We start from the raw sequence: 15,670 nt of genomic DNA on the forward strand, positions 1-15,670 counted from the left end.
AGGACCTGGAATAGAACCTCAGCTAATTAGGTGTAATGGGCACTCTCATTAGTGGAAGGGAGCTGCTGGTTTCTGTCAATTAGGCTGGGAGGCCACGCTGTGGTGTTTGACACGCGGGTGTATACAAAGTGCTGTTTGTGTTGATGGCTCCCCAGTGCTCTGCAGCCAAACCAGGGCTGTGTAGGCAGCTCTGCTGCTCAGGTCTGCTGGTTTTGGTGCTCTTTGGAGGTGCTCTTTAGTGGTGCTAGAACTGAAGTCCCTGTGTACCCACCACAACCCCAAATCTGTGGACAGATTGGTTTTTAATACATCCTTGTAAGCTGGCCACAGGGACTGAAAATACTTGACCCATCAGATCTCTGTACCTTCCTTATCTTTATCACTTTTCCTGCCTCCTCCCACTTTCTTTCCCACAGCACAAGGACCAGAAACTTCTATGAACATGCTTTTTCTTCTTTACTTTTTTTAGGTGTTTTATAGTACCAAAAGGGATTCAAGGCAGCAGGGATGCTCCTGGAACTGAATAGGAAAATAAAATTAAAAAAAAAAAAGATCATAGAAAAAGGTTGTGATTTATCATCTCCTTCCTGGCATGGAGCTGAGCTTTGTGTGTGTGTCTTGTGCAGACAGAGGTTTGCAGGGATGAGTCTGTGCTCTGCATGTCTGGTAGGCTCAGCTCAGAGGCAGTATTTAGTCCTCAGGGATGTTTGTCATTTGGAAGTACTCTTTCATTTAGGTGCAAATGAAGATCCAAAGCCTCGTGTGTTGGAAATCAGCTGCACTTGTCTATCACTGGAACCCCTGGAGAATCTAATCTGGCATAGGTCAATAAAGGTAAATCAGTTCAGTCTCCTTCTGCAGACCAGACGTTCAGCGAGTCCTCATTCATAACAGTGAGGCACAAGCGCTCCATGCTGGATCTGATCAGATCATCTTTCAGGGCACAACCAGGCAGCCCCTTTTGCACCTGATGGAGTGTGACATGAGGAGCACACTGGTCTCAAGGGCTGCAGAAGGACAGCAGAGGGGATGTCCCTTCCCTTTGGTTTGCAAACCCTTCTGTGCCCCATCCTCAGTTGCCCTCCTCATGCTGAAGTGGGAAAAATGCACGGAGACTTTGCACATCCCTGTGTGGCACTGGGGGCGAGGCTGTGAGCTGGGCAGGGGGCAGATCTTGGGGGACTTACCTGTGTATTCAGGTGCTACTTGGATAAGCAGGGAGCAGAATGTTTTATTAAAGACTCCCTTTCTTTCCAGTTCTCATCTGTTCAGGAACACAAAGGCCACGCTGAGGAGTGCTCTGTATTCCTGCCCTCTGCCCTGGGTGTCTGTGCCTGGGAGAGGGTGAGGAAATTGCTGAGTCCAAAACCCAGACAAGGAAATCCTTTTGCAGGTTTTTGGCCATCACAGGACACCCAGGATGCAGGACACAGCATGTCTAGAGCTGTTGACCCAAGGGTGGGTCCAGCTTGTTCCTCATGCCCCACACAGTTGCAGTTGGCAGCCCAGACTTCTACAATTAATTTTTCATATTTCTTTTTAAGCAGCCTCTTTCAAATCCCAACTACACGCCCAAAATGAGCTACAAAGACCAACTGCAAGCAGAGGAGGATCAAAATAATGGGCTTAAGGCCAGGAGTGGAGTTGACAGGCACAAAACTCCCACTAATTAGATGGAACAGTTAAATGACAAAGTCCAGGTGGTGGCTGGGGGATTGGAGTTGGGATTTCTCACCAGAGCAGTGATCTCCAGGTGGCTTAAAGTGCACGTGGAAGATGTGAGGGGGGAATCTCTGTCCTTTGGCTGATGGCTGTGGGTGGTGGGATTTGGGAGGGGGGTTGGAGCATGTCAGTGTCCGAGTGTGACCAGGGCTGGGGAAGTGTGGCTGTGCTGACACACTGAGAGCTGGGGGCTGCATTCCAGGGCTTGGCTCTGGATGCCATGCTGATCCTGAGGCTGATTGCAGGCCCTGCATCAGGCAAAGATCTCCCGATTCTGAGTGGGACCCATCTCTGATGGAAGCTGAATGAGCACCAGACCCTGGTGGTTCTGGGATGTGAATTCCCCAGTGACCCTCTGCAACAGGGAATGAGTGTGAGGAGGCAAATGCTTTAGTGGGGTTACTCTGGGAGGTCATCGTAGACTGAAGGAAGAAAGGATCTGGTGTTATAAACCTCCACAATATCCACCCAGGAAATATCCAAACACTTCAGATCTCTTCTAAGGTTATTTCCTTAATTCTGTTTTAACTTTCCCACATTTGTGGATGCAATTATTGTCCTATGGAAAAAAAAAATAGCCTCCCACACAAGTGAGATAAAGACTATAAACAAGAGTCAGCCACTTGTGACAAGAGCTGCTTAAAGAACAGAGAGCTGTGTTTATGGTGCTCCGGTAAGAAGCAAAGAGCACACTTTAAAATAATGATTAAATAAAACAACAGCCGTCCTCCTTCTTCTTCGAGAGCAGCAAGCCCGGCTCCAGCTGTGCCTGTCTCCCAGATGTGCCCGTGGCTCTGAGCGTGGGACTCCTGCCTGCAGACTCGTCCCGCCTGCAGACTCGTCTCGCCAGATGAACCAGTTTCACTTTCAGAAATAGGAAGTTCGCCGGGAAGGGCCGGCGAGCGCCCAGACGCGTGCGGGTAACGCGGGCCGGCAGGATGAGCTTCCCGGCCGGCGGCAGGAGCCCGGCACCCCCCCCTCCCCCGGCCTCCCGGAGCGCGGTGGCATAGCCCACCGCATCCAGCGCTTCACCGGGGATGGAGCAGTTCGTCAGGAAGCGTTTGACCTTCCTGACATCTTTCTGGAACAAGCTCCGTCCCCGCTCCGTGACGGAGAGCTGCTCGCTGGGGTATCTTGGCTCTGATTCCGTTTCGCTGAACTCGGAGGCGACTTCCATTTCCTTCATCCCCAAGTCCTCTCTCTGTATCGCTTTGTACGCTTTCACAGCCCGGAGCGCCGAGGAGCTGAGCATAAGCGCAGGGGACAAACTGCGTGTCCTCAGAGAAGAGGGAGAGTATGTCCTAGCCCGGCGGCTGCTGGGGGAGCCGGCCACGGGCTACGTCCCTGCTGCCTACGTGGCCAACCTCAGCCAGGGCACCTCCGCTCACCGCCCGTAAGTATCCGCTGCTCTGGATCCACAGGGGGATGGAGGCTGGGCTGGGGTAGCACATCCCTGCGCAGGGAAAGGCAGTGCTCACCCTCCACAGCGGCACGGAGCGCCAGATCCTCACCCCCTGCTTTGGCCTTCAGCGGCGCTGGGGCTGAGCGGGGATCTGCCCTCCCCTGGGCATCCCTGCCCTGCAGCCCCTACAGCTCGTGGCAGTGGAGTGGAGGTGTTGGGCACAGCAAGTGAGATTTGGGGGATGCGCCAGCGGGGAGAGATGCCAGTGCCCCTTCCTGGCTGCATCACTCTCGCACTGTGGCTCCGGGCTGCGATGCGGTGTGACGGTGGGCAGGGGTGCAAAGGCTCCTGCTTGTTCCGGCTCCTCTCCCTGTTGTTCTGCCTTAAAGGGGAGACAGGAGGAAGGCAGGGAGATGGGGAAACTTGTACCTGAGCCCTGCTGGCTCCAAAGGGCTTGGGAGCACGGGAAGAAGCAGTTGGTACCTGCCAGGAAGCCCAGAGCTCTGCTGCTGCCATCCTGCTTACCCAGGGCTGGGGGCTTCCTCCCGGTCGGTGCCTCTCCCAGCCGACACGGAGCTCGGGGGATGTCTCAGCCCGCCGGCAGCTGGAGAAAGCCCAGGCTCCTCGTTGCATAAGGCAGCCTGGTCCCGACACGTCGGGCAAAGCGCCCCGAGGCATTGCTGTTCCCTCTGTACTCGGCCCTGAGACATGCCGAGTGCGGGCAGCGCAGGGCTGGGGCAGGCGTGGCACCCTGGAGACCCCTCCGCGCTCGCCCTGTGCTGAGCCGGGTAAAGGAGAGGAGCGGGAGAAGCCCGGGAAGAGTCCCCGATGTGCAGGGGCAGTGATGGGAACCAGTGGGATGCGAGAGACCCTCCCTGCGCGTGCTTTGAGGAAGGCAAATCCAGTCTGGTTGGGCTGTGCTGGGACCACACCGGTGTGGACCGTGGGGTCGGCTCCCTGCCTTATTCCCATGGCACGGGACCTTTGGGCAGGCTACAGCGGAGCGTGTGTGTTTTTGTGTACGTGTGTGTTTGTGTACGTGTGTGTGTGTTCCTGTGTGTGTGTACACGTGTGAGCACCATCCGTGAGCAGCTGGTGCCCAGCCACATCTCGAGGACAGGGACAAGGGCGATGCCGCGGCGTGGAAGGCAGACGGCAGGAACGTGCCCGGCTTCCCAGCCGGAGCAAGCCGTGAGCGCACAGACTCCGCGGAGCCGCAGGTCGGAGCTGGGTGGTAATTTGTTCACCTCATCACATGTAATTTCCTGCGCGGCTTCTCAGACGCTGGCGATCCCAGCTAATGACGAAACTTTTGGCTTCTCACGTCCTGGCTGCCTTAGGCTGGATGAGGCTGCCTCTTCTGTGCTTCCCTCTGTGTCGGAAGCCAGCCAACCTGCCTTTCCTTACAGGAATTCAGTGATGAATCTCAGTGATATGACACAGAAGAGGGATTTGGCTGGGTCCTCCCCCCGGCTTGGTGCTGTGAAATCCCCAGACAGTGCTGCACAGCTGGAGCAGCAAAAGGCAATTGCCAGGGATGTTTCCATCGATGCCATTTGCTCATGGGCTCAGAGCCGGTTCTGCCCATGAGCTGCAGGTCAAGAAGTGCAAAGTGATCCTGTGCCTGCAGATGTTGCTCTCATGGCAGGACACAGGGACAGCCTCACCAGAGCACCTTCCACACAGCACCAGGTGGTTGGTGCTTTATTTACCACAGGCTGTCAGACCAAAAATGTAAACCTCACGGGTGTGGGATGGACCTGAGACCTGGACAGCTTGATACAGCAGTGTCCAGACACTGATGGAGGAAATGCCCCATCCCCGGCAGTGTTCAAGAACAGGTTGGATGGAGCTTTGAACAACCTGGTCTAGTGGAAGGTGTCCCTGCCCATGGCAGGAGGGGTGGAATGAGATGAGTTTTAAGGTCCCTCCCAACCCAAACCATTCTGGGATTCTCTGATTCTATGAGATGGTCTGCAGGCAGTGAGCCTCAATAAACTGCAGTAAGTGCCTGTAAAGTGCCCACCCAACGGAACAGCCCTGATGCAGGCAGCCACATCTGCAGGTTCTGAGACACGGACTGGCCACTGTGCCACTTGCTTGGTGGCTGTAGGGATGAGCAAACAGTGGGGTCACAGCAGCTGCTCCCCCTGTCTGGCTCAGGAGGTACAGGATCCCCTGAAATGGATACAGACCCATCTGTGCAGCAACCCCTTGCACCGCTCTGACCCCTGTGCTCTGTTCCCCAGCTGGTACTTTAGTAAGATCAGCCGAAACGAAGCGGAGCAGCTCCTCCTCTCGCCTCCCAACCAGCATGGCTCCTTCCTCGTCCGGGACAGCGAGAGCAGCAAGGGCGAGTACTCTCTCTCAGGTGACTTTGTGGCAATTATTCAGATAAAATTAGCACAGGGAAAGGAAGCAGGCTGTTCCTGAGGGGCAAATCCTGGTTTGCTTAGCACGGGGTGAAAAACAGGGGAGTAAGTTTAAAGCACTTTTCAGCACCTTGTTGAAGGGAATCGGCTGCTTTCTGAAGGCAAGGGGAAAGTTAACAGAGCAGGGATGGATTGTTGAATCACTGTGGCAAAGGAAAGTGCGTGGCTCCTGTCCGGGGTATGAAAGCCATAAACATTTCACTGCAGCTTAATGATGGTTTCGTGGCACTAACTTCCAGGGTTTCATTCCAGCAGCTTTTGTCATCTGACGGTTGTTTAAAAATACGCTGCCATTCCAGATTACCAGGGCCTGGGCCGCTCCCACATACTGAAATCTGAATTCAGGGGGTTTTGGACCAGAGTGCCATTACGATCTGGTTTTATCCCCATAAAAGCAATCCTAGGAAAACCATGGCAAACTCCACATCCCACCCTCAGTCTCTGGGCTGTGGGAGTCACAGCTGCCCCTGGTTTATCCTCTTTGAGCAGCTCCACTGTTCCTGGTGGAATTATGCCTGACAATAAAGCTTATTAATTTTCCCTGATAATAAAGCTGTGTGGTCCAAGGAGCCCAGCTCACAATGGCCAGGAGTCCTCTGGGCCAGGAGGTGGGAGCAGAAGGGATGTGGAGTGTGGGATGGAGCAGTCCAGGGGAGAGCTGTGTTGCTTTAGGTTAATTAAAAGACTGGGAATCTGGAAAGGAGAGAGGGTGAAGTCAGCAGGGAGATGGGCAGGGGCTGATCTTTGCATGAGTTGAGTTTCCCCCAACCTGGGCTTCCCCACAGTGCGCAACCACACGAAGGTCAGCCACTTCCGAATCTGCAAGAGCCCCAGGGGCAGTCTCTACATCCAGAAGGGACACCCCTTTCCCAACATGGAGGAGCTCCTCGCCTTCTACACGGAGCACTGGAAGGTCATCCAGAGCCCCCTGCTGCAGCCCTGCAGCCCCGCGGTGCGTACGCCAGGCACAGCTCAGCCCTGCTCCCCGGGGTCACCGGCATGGAAAAAGGGAAAGGGAAACGAGGGAAACTAGAAATAATTAGGCTGTCCATTTGGGTTTTGAGCTTTATTAAACTAAATTTAAAGCCCACCAGTAGTATAGCTGCCAGCATCACCTTTCATCAGCCATGTTAAGGTTGGGCATGGCATTTATATGCATTTTTGACCAGCCATTTTCTGCAATGTCTTCTCCATCTCAAAGACTGGAAACCAAGTTGTTACAATCCCCTTCACTATGGATTCTGGAAATACCCATGCTTCCAATTTTTTCCTGGGAATATAAGAAAAAACCACATGGCTTTTATAAAGTTTTCATACCAATTAGTGCAGCACTCATAAGTCTAATTACAGTATTAATCCCAAATTGCCAACTCATTTCCTGATTAGAGTTCCATCCACTGATTATGACTTGGAAATAGCAATTAACCATGTGAATAATCCAAGAATGAAATTGAAAGGTGTGGGATAAAAGAAATGCTTAATGAGCTGTAGTCTAAATCAGACATAATATGCAATAATATTAATTCACTCATTTTTATTTATTGGTGGAGATGGAGAAAAGGCACTTCTGAGGTCTGATGAGGAGTGAATTATAACTTGAACTCCTGGTATTTTGTGTAGTCTCCAAACTCTCCCCCTTGCACACCTGGGCTCCCAGCAGGGATCATGCAGAGGATGCCCCAGGTGTTTTGTGCCCACAGTGAGCATTGAGGGAAGGGCAGTGCTCGGGCTCAGCCCATGGGCACACAGCTGGTGAAGCATCGTGCCCTGCTTCTCTGTGGGCACCAAGGGCTGGTGCAGGCTCCATCAGCAGGTCCTGCCTGGCTGGCTGGTCCAAGTGTGCCATTCCATGTCCATCTGGCAGACTCCCCCCGAGAGGGACGGCTGGGAGAGGCCGCGCTGGGAGTTCACCCTGCGGAGGAAGCTGGGAGAGGGCTACTTCGGAGAGGTGTGGGAAGGGCTGTGGAGGAACACGGTGCCGGTGGCCATCAAGATCATTAAAGGTATGTGGAGAATCAGATGTTAATTGTGGCCAGCTGAGTCTCGTTCACTGCTGTATCATTCACCCTCCTTCATTTCCTCATCCTCTTGGTCACTGTGACTGTTTTATCAGGCAAACTGCAGTAGGACCTGGCAAAGAGCCACCGGAATATTTCTGTGCACAAACCTGAGCTTGGGCTGCATCCCTATAAAATGGCTCCAGCCAGTGGGTTTGTGATAAGTGACATCATGTCAAGTCAAAGGGGTTTGTGATACATAAAATCCTGATGGAACTATGATCCTGAAAATGGGATCCAAAGCCCCATGGAAAACATCAGCTCTGAGACACAGGCTGTGCAAACCTGAGCTTTGAGAGCGGGCGGTGGGGACGTGAGGAGGTAAAAAAGGTCCTCATCCCAGTTGGAGGTGCTGAGGTCCCAACATCGTGTGAGAAAGTGGATCACAAGGGCTGTGTTGGCTTTCTCCCGCAGCTGACATGAAAGCAGAAGACTTCAACAAGGAGATTCAGAACCTGAAGCGCCTGAGACATGAGAAGCTGATCCAGCTGCACGCTGTGTGCTCTCTGGAGGAGCCCGTGTACATCATCACCGAGCTCATGCGCAAAGGCAACCTCCACAGCTACCTCAACAGTGAGTGCTGTGCTGGCCCCACGGGATGGGGGATCCTGGGGCACTGCTTCCTGTGCCCCAGAATGGCCCTATGAATCCGAATGGGAACCCTAAGAGAGTGCCATCCTGGTTTCTGTCCTGTTTGGATCAGTGGTAGCACAGCAATCCATGGGCACTTGGTGGAGATGGTCTTGGGATCACGAAGTCTGGGATGATCCTTTGGGTGTCCACATGGGCTGGGTCTGTATCAACTCTTGGGAGCCAAGAATGTTGGTTGGGACCTTCGTCCCTCCTTCTCCACCCACCCATGGTCTGCCAGCTCCCACCAGTGCACAGAAATCTCACTGCCATGTTTGGGCAACTCCACCTTCTTTAGGAATGAAACAGCCAAACCTCCCCATGGGTTTGTTTGCGTGCAGAGCTCGTAACGGGTCATGGACCACTCATTACCCAGTTTAATTTTCTTGGCCTTTCTTTTCCTGACCCAGCACAATCAGCCTTAAAAGGAAACAAAACAAACCGCTCCCACCAAGACCTGCTTCTCTACAGGGTACTCCCCCTCCCACCCACACTGACCTTGCTTCTGACTGCGGCTCCAGCAGCATTTGGTGCCGGAGGAGCTGGAGCTTGCAGGTACAACAGGTTCAGAGGCCTGGAGGGAGATTTGCATGGCAGAAGGTCACCTTTGGCTTTGAATAAGCCATGGATATCTGTGTCCTTGGTGCTCTTCAGAGCCCGCCCCTGTCCCATGCCTGAGGAGCACATGGCAGTGCTGAACGTCCCACACAGCTCAAATTTGAAGTTTTACATGTTCCCCATGTCCCATATTGTCAGCACAGGGTCTCCTTCCAAACCAGAACCCCCATAATAGATTGCCCCCAATGCTTGGATTGTCTGGATTGTCTGGATTAACAGGTCCTGAAGGGAAGTCCCTGGGCACCTCCCACCTGCTCAACATCGCCTGTCAAGTGGCAGATGGGATGAGGTACCTGGAGGAGAAGCACATTGTCCACCGGGATCTGGCAGCCAGAAACATCCTGGTGGGAGAGGAACTCACCTGCAAAATCGCCGATTTCGGACTTGCCCGGCTCCTCAAGGTCAGTTCAGCGGGATGCTCTGTTCCCTCCCTGCTACCCACCAGCCATAAAGCTGCCCCATGCTGGAGCCATTCCTTGCTGTCCACTTTCCCCAAAAACCATGTCTCTGTTGCTCACCCCATCCCTCATGTCCCATCTCCCATTGCTTTTCAGGATGACATTTATTCTACCAGCAGCAGCACTAAAATCCCAGTGAAGTGGACGGCCCCAGAGGCAGCCAACTACCGCACCTACTCCCTCAAGTCCGACGTCTGGTCCTACGGGATTCTGCTCTATGAAGTCTTCACGTATGGACAGATCCCCTATGAAGGTAAAGCTGCCACCCCACTCCTGTGCCCTCCATCCATCTGCTGGGCAGCTCACCCATGATCCCCAAAACCAGTGTCGTGAATTGTTATATTGTCGCTTCCCCAAGGGATATGGAAGCAGCTTCTGGAGCATGAGCAAGTTATTGTCCACTTAGGGGATGGCTTGGAGGGATATTCAGTGGCTGCAGAGTGGGTGCAGGAGCTGGGGGCAGGAAGTTGGTCTGGCTCTCCCACATCCTTTCTTCTACCACCCCTCTGGCAGAGAGACACCATTTCACAGCACCACCAGTGACATCTTGGCCACTGCAGGTGTACCTTCAGGGCATCCTTTGGGGACATCAGACTCAGGGGCATCTTCTCCTTCCTTGCAGGAATGACAAACCAAGAAACCGTAAGGCAAATCACCAGGGGCTACCGCCTCCCCCGGCCCAGCCCCTGCCCTCCCGAGATCTACAGCATCATGCTGGAGTGCTGGAGCGGCAACACGGAGGAGCGTCCCACCTTCCTGGCCCTGCGGGAGAAGCTGGGCTTCATCTACAGGCGGCTGCTCAGCTCCCTCTCCTGAGGGACCCCTTCCCACCATCCTTCCTGCACAAGCCCCTCCAGGCCAGCTCTTGCCAAGAAGTTCCTTCCTTCTGGTTTGCTCTCTGACAGGCCTACAAGGAATGCACATCCCCCCAAAAAACAGCATGTGGTCCCTCACAGTCAGGGTGCAGGGAGGCGGCCAAGGGAAAAAGCAACAATTTGTGGAGAACTCGTTGCCAGCGCTTGGCTGTGTAACAGTTTGGAGAAGGCCCACAGAGGGATCACTCTGAGTTTACATCTTCATTTGCTCAGTAGGGTGGGAGGTCCCTGCTGCTCCCCACACCAACGTGAAGGTTTGCAGTTCATGTTCAGTTGTGGCTCTGCTTGATTTATCTTGTAGTGTGTGTTCGGTGTGTTTATCAATAAATGTGTGTGCATCCACCCACAGGAGTCCTTGCAGGGCATTGCTGGATGCTCCTCCCTCAGCACGCTGAAACTCCCTCCCAGAAACCATGGAACAGCTTGGGTTGGAAGGGTCCTTAAAGTTCCACGGGCAGGGACACCTTCCACTAGACCAGGCTGCTCCAAGCTCCATCCAACCTGGATGTGAAAACTTTCAGGGATGGATTCAAGGAATCCATCAAGGACAGGTTCAAGGAAGCACTGATTTGCAACCAGTCCCACTCTTGCAACCACAGATAAAACCATTCTTGTGTCTCTTTGGACTCTGTTCATCCAAGTATCCTTGTGTGCCTCTGCTACCCCTTTCCCAGGCAGCAGCCCCACATGCCCCGAGGACTCTGCACAGTCAGCTCCTGACTGGGCTGCTCCACTCTGGGTCCTTGTCTCACTCACCATTGTGTGGTTATTCCAAGAAAAATCTATGTCTGGGTTCAAATACTGAATACTTCCTTATCCCAGGTGCAGGCAGCAAAGGTAAAACACTACATCACCCTGTTTTTCTCTTCATCCCACCCATGGGATGGGCCAAGAGATATTCCCACCGCCCCCAGCTCCTCCCTGATCCCAGGATATGGCATTGCAGGGGGACCTTGAGCCTTTGGTCCCTTCCAAGCTGGGGCAGAGTTTGCTCCAGTCAAGTCCCTGTTGCCCCCCTGCCCGTGCACTCTCCCAGAGGCCGGGCTGTTTTTGGCAGCAGTGGAAAGACACATGGAAAAGCAGCACTGGGAGCAATGCCAAGGCTCCAGGCTGGTGCAGGCAGGGGCAGCCCGAGTGGGGCTGTTGGAGCCCTAACACATTTGTGGCACTGGAGCAGACATGCTGTGGGTGAAAGGCAACTGGCAGAGGTTTAGAATTCCTCCTGACAAGCCCATTTTGCCTGTTTGCAGGTGACCAGTGGGACTGAGCCAACAGCAACGTTGAAATTTATACAGTTAATAAAGTTTATGCAACACTCCCCATGCCTGGGCAGCGTCTGTGCTGTGCAGAAGAGCAGAAACAAGTCTGGCTCTTAATTGAACAAGTCTCCAAGCACGAGGGGCCTGGAAAGGGGAGGCAGGAATGTGGTTTAGGGGTGGGATAAAGCCTGCTCTGTTCATGCCCACAGAGCTGCAGCCCTGTCCTGGGAAGGCAGCAGCTCCTGGTTAGAGTGTTCCCAGGTGGAAAAAGTACCAGGCTGGGTTTGGGCATGGTTGCAAGAGGAAATCCTCACCTTACTCAAACATTTTGCAGCCTGATCAAACACTGGAGCAGAGAGCACACCCATGCACAGCCCAGGTCCTCTCCTGCAGGAAACTAAAGACTGAAGCCATATCCAGCAGGTGAAGGGCTATGGCACACTAAGGAAGGGCAGGAACACGCCTGGTGCAGGCACGGTGGGGCTGATGTAGCACAGAATCACAGAGTGGTTTAGGTTGGAAGGGACCTTCAAGATCATCTTGTTCCAGCCTCCTGCCATGGGCAGGGGCACTTTCCTCTAGACCAGGCTGTCAAACAGCAATTAAGACAGTAAATTGGCAGGTCTGGCTGCCACCAGATGGAGCTCAAAAATAAGCAGGAGGAGAAGGGTGTGTATGGGGTGATGGGGCTGGTGTGGGGCTCAGCCGTCCATGGTGGGGTACCTGGAGAAGCCCGTGGGGCTGGCAGGGCACCAGCCCGTCAGACACATGGCCCAAAACCAGGTCCCTCAGCAGCCACGGTGACCTCTTGGGGATGTGGAGGGGGAATACGGGGATGTGATGACACGGTGCTGCCCCACAGCAGTTTTCCTTCCTCCTCCTCTGCTGCATGAAAGGCCAATCCGCAGCCTGGGTTTGCCCTCCAGCATGGTCTGCTGGGTTCTGGCATTTCTCCGAGTCTTACTTGCTTTATAAAAATAGATAAACTTGGTGGCCGGGGGTGGAAGATAGATCTTCCTATCTGCTGCCAGGATCTCAGCCTGGGCTGGGCACTGCAGCCCCCCTCCCCCCAAAAAACCGGAACCAGGTTTTTCCTTAAGTCCATTCCACAAAGGCAGGAATGCTGGGGTCCCAGTCCTTCCGGAACCACTCCAGAGTGGGCATTGCAAACCCTGCTGTTAGTCCTGTTGTTACAGGTATCTCCTGCTCCATTTGCAGCCTGGCATGTGCCCCGTTTGCAGATTCAAGGATCGGAGCCTTGACCCAGTGGCATTTGGAAGCAGCCTCAGGCTAATGCGATGTATTTCAGCTGCACAGCTCATTTCTATTTTTAAGGTTCCACATCAGCCTTTGAAGGGTGAGGGGGAAGCAAGGCTGCTGGAGGGAAATAAACCAAACCAAAACAACCCCCAGCAGCAAGAGGCAGGGAATGTAAAGAAATACTTCTCACTGGAGGCGGCGGGGTGGCATGAGGGCTGCTGCAAGGGACGAGAGTGAGCAGAAAACACCAGCGAGTTTTTAGCAAAGATGTGAATTAACAACAGTCAAAACACCACAGAGGGAGCAGAGGGGGGGCACATCAGTCCCAGTGGATTTGATGCCATGGGAGGTGGGTGCTTGCCCCTCCAATATCAAGCCCTATAGGAAGAAGGGGATTGCTTAGGGAGGGGTGCCCTGTATGGGGAACCCCTTTGATTGTCTTGCTTCTACTGCCCAATGTTTCCCTTGCTATCCCACCACAGCAGCAGCATGAGGACACAGGAAATCAGCTAGAATCACAGAATCACTTAGGTTGGAAAAGCCCTCTAAGATCATCGAGTCCAACCATTCCCCCAGCACTGCCGAGCCCGCCACTAACCCCAAGTGCCACATCCACAGGTCTGTTAAACCCCTCCAGGGATGGGGACTCCACTGCCCTGGACAGCCTGTTCCCATGCTTGGTAACTCTTTCAGTGTGAAAGTTTGTCCAGATATCCAACCTAAACCTCTCCTGGCACAACCTGAGGCTGTTCCACGGCACTGTGAAATGAGAGTTTTCTCTCATCACTTGTTACTTGAGAAGAGAGACACCCACAGCAGTGAAGATGAAAACAGGACAAAAATAAACATGCTTGGCTGTCAAATGCTTTTCCAAAATATGTCTGAATGCTTTGAAGGGGCAAGAAAGAGCCTAAAAGCCTTTCAGCCCCAAGCAAAAAAGGCAATGCCAAGGGCTTTGCCCTCAGAAATGCCATGAAGCTGCCCAGGAGCACATCTGGGGGCATCTGGACTCTCCCTGTATCTTCACTCCCAGCAGAGAAGGAGTCTGAGTCTGTGACACTTTACAGACATTCAGAAACACAGCCTGGGATTCTGCAGGGTTTTTCCAGGCAGTTTTGCTTCACTGGACAGGGAACCATGGGCACAAGGGCAGCCACTGACAGGTGCTGCAGTCCCTGCTGTAAATCCAACCCACCCCGGAGCAATGTGGGAATGAACTTAACTGCCATCCAGCATCCAAAACCTGGATAGGGGAGCATCCATGAGCTCATGGCATTGCAGAGCACCTCACTTAGAGCTGGATCAGGCTGGGGAATGTGCCCAGATGAAAGCCAGGGATGTAGGATTGGTGCCTTTGCTCTGCGACTGCCTCCCCTGGGTGCCTGGGGACAGTTGCTGGGTTTGTCCCTCCATGATCATGAGACCAACAAGCAAATACAGTAATATTGACTTTACCTTTGTGTGTCCACACTGATTTTCAGGCTTGCAAAAAAATACTTGTCTCTCCAAAATATGTGGCTTTTGCTAGGAACCAGGATCAGAGGAGATCCCTGAGGCATCCTGGGGGTGAGCAGCACCCAAAGGGCTTTGCTGGGGCATGGGAAGACCCTGGAGAGGTGCCACAGCCACACTTTCCAAACAGCCTTGCCTGCTCTTACTCAGAAAGGGTCTATTTTATCTTTATTTCCCCATGTTTAGGGAAGTTTAAAAGCTGCCATGTGCTTCCTGGGATGTGCTGCCCCCCAACAACAGCAGTTTGCTGCCCCACTGGAAGTCACATCCCATCAGTTGCTGCCATGGACATGGGGGTCACCCTCAGGGTGCTGGCAGCCCCTGGGGTCCCAACTGTTCCAGACTGCTGGAACTCCCCTGAAGCCATTCCCCTTGGATGCACACACACAGGGGGAGCAGAGGTGCCAGTGCTGCCCTGGCCCCTCCAAGGCACAGAGGACACAGACCCTCTGCCCCAAAAACAAGGATCCATGCCTGGGGAAGCAGAGCTCAGTGAAAAGCTTACTCAACACTTTCCACTGTCAGAAACAACAGAGCTGGAAGTGACCCTGGATGCCCCTGCAGAGCAGACAGAAAACAGAGCGGCCACGTGCCCCCAGCTGCTCCCTGCCCTTTGCCCTGCCTGCCTGGGACACCAGGAGGGAAAATCATGGCTCAAGGGTCCCATGGCCTCAGCTGCAGCCCCTGCTGCATGCAGGGACAGCCCCACTCCTCATGCTGTGGCAAGAAGCAGAGCAGGAACATTTGGAACCTTTAAATCAACCTCTGCCAAGTTTTTTTTTACTTTCCAGCAGGAACAAAGTTGCTCCCTTCATGCAGGCACCTGCAGGCTCTTGTTTTCCCAGCTCTCAGAAGGATCAAACAGCCAAACCGACTAATTTGAAGGCAAAAATCAGGCAAAACAGCACTTGGGGCAGTGCAGCACATGGGACAGCTGGGATCCAGGGCTGCCAAACCGAGTGCAGCCCCTGAGCTGCCATCCACACCATGAGCTCCAGCCCGATACCCAGATACACAAAATGCATGTCCTGAGCAAGCCTTATCTCTCTCCTCATTATGGAGGGGTCACTGTGCACCCAAATCCTCCCCCGAGCCACACCTGCTCAGGCCCTGGCACTCACTCCTGCCCCTCGAGGTACCAAAGCAGAGCAGGGCAGCCACGTGTTTGGGGAGCAAAACAAGTTCAGTGCCAGCAGGGGCAGGCTGTGTAGCCAAGTAAGGAGAGAAGAGGGTGAGGGAAGGCGTTTGCAACACCACCACAGCCCAGCCAGATCCTGCTCACGTGCAAAACACACACGGCCCAGTGAGTCAGGCTAGCATGTGGTATCTGGCACCACCGCATCCTGCTCTGCGGCCAGGAGCCGTGCTGTGTCCTGGTCCAGCCCCACCAACACCCCCAGCACCGCTCTGCTCCCCCCTCCACAGACAAAGAACAACCCACAGCG

General features: G+C 53.8%; 1 protein-coding gene across 1 annotated transcript; it reads left to right on the forward strand.

Moving 5' to 3' along the window:
- The first annotated feature begins 2,597 nt into the window (after positions 1–2,597).
- On the forward strand, positions 2,598–10,537 carry LOC138121111 (tyrosine-protein kinase Srms-like). Its single transcript, XM_069034327.1, has 8 exons — positions 2,598–3,115; positions 5,374–5,495; positions 6,342–6,508; positions 7,421–7,559; positions 8,028–8,186; positions 9,081–9,262; positions 9,416–9,572; positions 9,942–10,537. The coding sequence occupies exons 1-8, from the start codon at positions 2,760–2,762 to the stop codon at positions 10,133–10,135; spliced, it is 1,476 nt and encodes a 491-aa protein (XP_068890428.1). The 5' UTR covers positions 2,598–2,759; the 3' UTR covers positions 10,136–10,537.
- Positions 10,538–15,670: the final 5,133 nt, after the last annotated feature.

Source organism: Aphelocoma coerulescens, chromosome 20 (assembly GCF_041296385.1).
Source record: "Aphelocoma coerulescens isolate FSJ_1873_10779 chromosome 20, UR_Acoe_1.0, whole genome shotgun sequence".
Classification (NCBI taxonomy): domain Eukaryota; kingdom Metazoa; phylum Chordata; class Aves; order Passeriformes; family Corvidae; genus Aphelocoma; species Aphelocoma coerulescens.